The following is a 6,621-nucleotide window of genomic DNA, read 5'->3' as shown; positions in this document are numbered from 1 at the left end:
AGCGGCCGGACCTCGCGCTCCGCGCCGCCGCCGCAGCCGGCTTTTGTTGTCTCCGCCTCCTCGGCCGCCGCCGCCTCTGGAGCGAGAGCCGCGCGGGGACCTTGGCTCTGCCCTTCGCGGGCGGGGGCTGCGCGGGGCCCGGCCGGGATCCGAGAGAGGCGCGGGCGGGCGGGCGGCCGGGGACGCCGCCGGCCCCGCCATGGAGCTCCGGGCTGGAGGCTGGTGGCTGCTGTGCGCGGCCGCCGCGCTCGTCGCCTGCGTCCGCGGGGACCCTGCCAGCAAGAGCCGGAGCTGCGGCGAGGTCCGCCAGATCTACGGGGCCAAGGGCTTCAGCCTGAGCGACGTGCCCCAGGCAGAGATCTCGGGTGAGTGAGGGCGCGGCGCCCGGGGACCCCGACCCGGCCGGGTTTCCTTCGGGCCCCACACCCGTCGCGCGTGGCGTCTCTGCTGTGCCCCCTGATCCTCCCGGCGCGGCCACACGCCTCAGGCGCCTGATCCCGCCGCCTGCGCCCAGCGGCCCGGGCCCCTAGTGCCCCTGCGCCTCCGCTCATCTGCACCGCCACGGCCCTCGCCTCCGCGCGCCGCTCCGCCCGCCCTCGCCCGGGTCTCCTCCGCTCGGCTCGGCCGCCTCCCCGCAAACACCCCTTCCCCGCGGAGCAGTTCGGGCCGGGCGGTCCCGGCGCGCTGCGCTCCTCCCTGGCCGCGGCTTGAGCTGGGCGTCTTCGGCCCAGCGCGCCCGGGACTCCGAGCCCCAGGGCAAGGTGCCGGCCGCCCTCGCCGCGGGGCCGGCCGTTGGGGGGCTGCCCGGGCTCGGCGTGGCCGGGCTGTCGGGGCGCAGCTGACGGTGGCCGCGGACTCTTGCTCTCCCGGAGGCATCTCGGGTCTTGCCTGGGAGTTCCCGCGGGGTCTCCCGCAAGGGCAGCCCAGATGGGGTTTCAAAGTGGCCCCCTCAGTGCAGGGGGCGGGGAAGGGGGAGCAGAGAGGTGGGGAGCGAGCTGGGCGCTTCTCAGGAGCTGAAGGCCGCGCCTCTCGGGGATTCCTGCCGAGCAACTTGTGCGCGCCTGGGCCCCCGCCTGGCACTGGGGCGGCCTGGAGCGGCGAGTCCAGCTGCAGGTGGTCGGCGCCTTGGATCCCGCCCAGGGCCAAGTCATTTCTTTGTAAGAACAGCGGTCCTCCTGGCGGCCGCCTCAGCCCTGCAGCTGCCTGCAGTTCCCTCCCCTGCCTGCGCTGGGAGCTTTGGGGACAGAAGTGTGTGCGGGTGGGGCGGTGGGCGCGGTGTGCCGAGGACCTCCTGCTCCTACTTGTGGGGAAACACCCCTGCTCGGTGCAGGGTGCAGGTGCCTGCACTGGGACCCCGTGCTGGGGCCAGAGGGACCCAGTGGGCAAGAGCAGAACGGACCAGGTTCCTGCTCTGGGGGGCCCCTCCCAAACTGGGGAAGTGGAGTGAGGGGAAAGAGCCACGCTCACATGGTGACTGGGGACATGGAAGGGGAGCATCCGTGGAGGGTGCCCTGAGGTTCCTGTGCTTCGCTCTGCAGATGCGGCTCTGTCATTGTCAGGCCACCTCCTGCACCTGGCTGGGCTCCCTGTCTCCCGGACGGGGCACGGCTGGGTGCCTGGCAGCACAGGGCCTTGGCACAACATGGTCCCTGCTCTACAGCACCTTTGCCCTCCTCACACACACGGGGACTGGCACCTGCACATCCCTGGTCTTTCTGGTGAATTTTTCCCCCGACTCCGGGGTGTCCTGGTAGTTGAGTGGCTGCAGCCCCTCCCCCAGCCCGGGCTTTTGGGCACGTTCCTTTGGGAAGCCATCAGCCCCACAGCCCTTCTTAGCACACCCACGCCCACTCGGCACTTGCATCCTTGGGGACCGTCCCAAACTTGCCTGCGCGCACAGGCCACTGTTCCCAGTTAGGCAGAGGCAGAGTGGCAGGGTGTGGGCGGCTGCCAAGGGCAGGCACTGTGGGGAAGGTGAAGGGGTTGAGCCAGAGAGCCTGGGTCCTGCGCCTTTGGGCTGGGAATGCAGTGAGGGAGGGACCCAGGACAAGTAAATGGTGTTGGCTTCTCTGTGTGATTTGGGGGGGTGCCCATCCAGCAGGGGGGTGCAAATGCCCTGACACTGAGCACCATGGGCTGGCGCCTGCTGCCAGGGGCGCCTGCTGCCAGGGGTCAGGCACCACCCCCTCCAGGCCCACAGGCTGGAACTGCTCTCTGGGCAGGGTTACCGCCTCCTGCTTGTGGTCTTCTGCCGGGATCTGCTCTGTCTGGACCCCCTATGGCTGCACCCTCACTGCCCCCAGAACAGGAGAGCATCCTACAGGGCCAGGCACTGACGAGAGTGTGGCTACAACGCGAGTGAGAGAACCAGGGTGACCTCCCAGGACAGCGGCTGTCCTAGAGACCGCCAAGCCCCTCGTCCCTCCTGCTCCCTGCCGCTAGGCCTGGCCTCCGCGGACCGGGCGCCCTCTGGCGGCCCCGCAGCCCCAGCTGCTCCCGGAGCCCTGGACCCTCTGCCCTCTCAGGGACCCAGACTTCTGCAATGGGACCTTCTCAGAGGGGGGGGGGTCTGGGCTTGGACACCTGCGGAGAGTCTGCCCTGCGCTCAGCTGGCTCAGGCAGGGTGGGGCAGAGACCTGAGACTGTCAGGGTTGGACGGGAGGGAGGTGGCCCTGGGCGTGTGGGTGGCCTTTTCAGCCTCTGCCTGAGGGACCAGAAAGGGCAATGGTGACAGAGACTTTACTCATAACAGAGGGAAACGGCCGATGTATCGGGCTCCCGTTGGAGACTTTTGTTTAGTGATGACAGTTGTCCCATTTTGCGGGAAGAGACAGGCCTGGGAGGCAGCGGGGACCACGCCACTGCGGCCACAGCCCAGTCGGCCCTCCCTCACAGCCGGCGCTGCCCAGACAGCAGAGCCGCGTCGCGTGGCACCCCGGGGCCTCTGCATTGCCGGAGCCCTCGTGCCGAATCACGCCTGTGTGCCAGCGGGTGCCCTGCAAGGTTGTGTCTGGGCCTTAGGTGCTCCCTGGGCGACTGTTTGCTTGTTCCCGGGGGTCCTGGTGCCCCCGCCTTGGGACATGAGCTCTCTGGGTCGGGGACCGTCAGGTTCTCCGTTGTAGCCGCAGACCCGGCCTGGCTCCTGGCTCCTGGTTCTCTGCAAACACTTGCCGGTGGACCCAGGCACGTCCCGATGTATCCCGGCCATCCTGGCGGGGGAGTGGGCGAGGGAGGGTGAGGAGGGTGTTCTCGAGGTCCCCCAGGCTGGGGCCACGTTGGGGGTGGGGTCAGAGGGGCCATGGAGCCGTCAGCGTAGTGGGAACTGCCGGCTCTGTGCGTTGGGCTTGCAGCCCGCTGTCTGGCCGGGGTGGGCACCCGTGTGCCCTGAGCCTGCACTGAGGACCCTGCTGAGGCCCCCAGCAGGAACCGGTGGGGGTCTTTTCCCGTCTGTGTGGGGTCTCGCCACCTGGGTGTTGGGCAGAGTCTGATGGGAGGGTCCTCAAGGCCCTAGACAGGCTCGTCCTGGTTGAGCCCGTATCTGTCTCACACACGCTCAGCGGGGCTCTCGGAAGCCGCCTGGCACGTAGCTCCTCTCTAGACCAGAAGGGTCCATGTGCTTTGTCCTGTCCCAAGGCAAAAGCCCTCGTGTGGCTCCACATAGGTCCCTGGGCTGGCCCCGCCTGTGCCCTGCTGCCTGGTCCCTCCACCGTGTGAGGAGCCAATGGAGGGCTCTGGGTGTCACCATCCCCCCAGAGGTGAGGACCCCGCGTGATGCTGGACCCAGAGCCTCCTGCGCTGGGCAGGACACAGGGCAGCCCCCCTGCAGGGAAGCCCACCGCCGGGCCTGGGTACAGATGCCAGCTCCCCACCCACCCTGCGCCTGCATCTTCACCTGTAAGAGTGAAATCCATCACAGCCACCAGGAAGGTGGCCGGGAGGGGGACAGTGCCGGCACCAGGCACCGCGTGGCAGCCTCGGGCCGTCTTCCTCACGAGGCCGTCTGCAGCCCGTGCACAGCCCTCTCGGGTGATGTTGTCCCGTAGCTGTGCGAAGCACCCGCCGTTACTGTCTCGTTAACACATGGAGGGGGAGGTCTTTGTAGACCCATCTTACAGGCGCAAAAACAAAGGCTTGGAGAAGCTCTTTTCAAGGGCCCATCGGATTGACCCAAACAAAGCCTGTGGCATCCACTGCAGCCCAGTAAAGCCAGGTCAGGCTGCTCTGTCCTGGGCCCAGTGTTTCCCGGCCCCCTTGCCTGCTGTCTTCCCTGTCCATCCCAATGGGGCTGCCGGGAGCCAGCCTTCCGCAGAACCAGGCCTCGCCCTCCTGCCTGGCTCCTGTGGCCTTCGGGTGGAGGACTGGCCACTCCAGCCGGCTGAGGAGGGCTGTCGCCAGGCACCACGGGTGTGAGCTGGGGGGCCGTAGGGTGTGCACAGGGGACGGCCTGGCCATCCCAGAGAGAAGCCCCGGTGTGTCCCCAACGGGGGAAGGTGGGCCTCCCCACACTGGGCCAAGTCCCCCGGGAACAACAGACACCCCATCCACCGGTGCCCCCAGGGGCCAAACCAGGGAGACAAGTTGGTCTGTTGGTGACTTGTGCGTCCTCGGCGGCACTAATGAAGGACAGTGTGAGCCTGTGTCAGCAGGTCTGCTGCAGGCCGAGGAGGCCTCCCCGGCAAGGACCTGGGGTCACACGGCGGAGCTGGGCTCGGGGCCAGGAGGAGAGCGCGGTGGGTGTGAGGGCAAGCCCGTGTCTGCCCCTCGGCACCCACATGGTGGTACAGGTGTCAGCCACGGGCTGGGGCTAGACTCAAGACGGGGGCTCGCCCCAGGCCACACGGGAGTCAGGCCGGGCCTGGACTTGCCAGACAGTGACAGGCGAGGGACTCCTTAAACCAGACCGCCCTCCCCGAGGCCTGGTGCACAGCGGTTTCAGGTCAAGACGGCGGTGGTGGAGGCCGGGAGGGTGTGGCGCGTCTCCTCGCCTGCAGACCTGAGCCGCGGGACCTGGCCCCGGGGTCCGCACAGCCCTGTGGGGTGCGAGCTGTTGCATTACGAGAGGGCTCCAAACCAGAGCGCCTGCCGGAGCCTCAGCTCCCCGCAGCCGTGCCTCCTGGCGGCCTTTCTTGCTGGCGTTTGTCTGGGAACAGGCCCGGGCAGGTGCCCTGAGCTGCTGGAAGTCTCCTGGGGGTGGGTGTTGAGGCTCGGTCCCCAGGAACGGGCGGTGTTCCCTCCCTCCCTCCGCCGCAGGGCCCACGCCCCAGCCGCGCTGCCAGGTGGGAGCCCGCGCAGCCAGGTGTGAGGTGAGGGCTGGCGTGGCCTCCAGCCTCCGTGGCTGTTCTCAGTTGGCTGTGGGTGCCAGAGAAGCTCTGGGTGTGAGGGGGGTACACCTGCTGCTGTGGATTTGGTGACTGTCACAGCTTGGGCGGGTTTCGGGGCCCCTGGGGCGGCCGGGCCGGCCTCACCCTCCTCTGCCTATGCCTCAGCTTCTCCCAGCCCCGCCGCTGGCTCCCCGGGCGCATCCGCCCTCCCTCCCCGTGCGCACGTGCTTCCACGGTGCCCCCCACACTCAGGGCGGCCTGGGCGGCCACAGCTCCGTGCAGGGCGGTAGATGTTCCCAGCGCCTCCATGTGCTGCACGTTCAGGGGAGTGTGAGTTTCTCAGGGCTCCTGTGACAAAGCGCCGCAAATCCAGTGGCTTAGACGACGGGAGTTCGTTGTCTGGGGGCTGCGAGTCCTCGATCGGGGTGTCGGCCGGGTGGGTCCCCCTGGGGCTGTGGGGGAGACAGTCTGTTCCCACCCGCTCTCGGCCTCCGGTGGGCGCTGGTGCTCCGGGGCTTGTAAATCTGGTTTCGTCTTCGCCTGGTGTCCACCGTGCATGTGTGTCTGTCTCCACGTGTCCCCTTTGTGTGAGGACACCAGTCGCGTTGGATTTGGGGCCACTCCTTGATCTCATCTTAACCAGTTACATCTGCAAAGATCCCGTGCCGTACCCAGCTAAGGTCGCATTCCGAGGGGCCCTGGTTAGGGCCAACACGTGAGTTTCGGGGGCACAGTTGAGCCCGTAGCGGGGAGGGAGCCCATCACACCTGCCTCCTGGGCCCGGGCGCCTCCCCCCTGGCGGGAGAGCCCCTGGGCTGTGGGTTTTCGGTGACTGTGGCCTCCTGAGGGCAGGGCTGTCCTCTCCGTGTCTCCAGCCTGGGCTCAGGATGCCACAGATGTGCACCGAGGCCCAGGGACGGCGTGGGGTCAGGCCTGCCCACGGCGTACTGGAGACACAGCCTGGTCCTGAGACCTCGGCTCCCGGCCTGCACTGCCATGGGTCCTTGGCCAGTCTCCTCCCTCTGTGTCAGAGCGTCAGGGCAATGTTCCGGGTGTGACGATCATCATCGCAGTGGCCAGAGCTTGTGACTTCTGACCCAGCAGTACATCTTCCTGGTGGCATGTCATAGAACCTGGGTCGGTGGCAGTCAGGACACCAGGCTTAACACTCTCATGGGGGCGGGGAACTGGGCTGGAGTTTCCAGCCTCAGTGGCACCAGTGTACCTTGGACAGGCCTCGGGGTCCTACCTGTAGGAGAGAAAGCCTCCGAGCAAGGAGGGGCTGAGCCCTCCGGTGGGG

The 6,621-nt window shown here is 68.0% G+C and overlaps 1 protein-coding gene across 1 annotated transcript in view; it reads left to right on the top strand.

Moving 5' to 3' along the window:
• The first annotated feature begins 6 nt into the window (after window positions 1–6).
• Window positions 7–6,621, top strand: part of GPC1 (glypican 1) — a 25,631-nt gene continuing 19,016 nt past the window's right edge. The window contains exon 1 of the mRNA XM_012663392.1: window positions 7–365. Within this exon, the coding sequence (XP_012518846.1) occupies window positions 200–365 (166 nt within the window). The 5' untranslated portion in view covers window positions 7–199. The remainder of the gene's footprint in view (window positions 366–6,621) is intronic.

This window comes from Propithecus coquereli, unplaced genomic scaffold, assembly GCF_000956105.1.
Source record: "Propithecus coquereli isolate 6110/MARCELLA unplaced genomic scaffold, Pcoq_1.0 Scaffold803, whole genome shotgun sequence".
In the NCBI taxonomy this organism is placed as follows: domain Eukaryota; kingdom Metazoa; phylum Chordata; class Mammalia; order Primates; family Indriidae; genus Propithecus; species Propithecus coquereli.
This window is presented reverse-complemented; position numbering and strand designations above follow the sequence as displayed.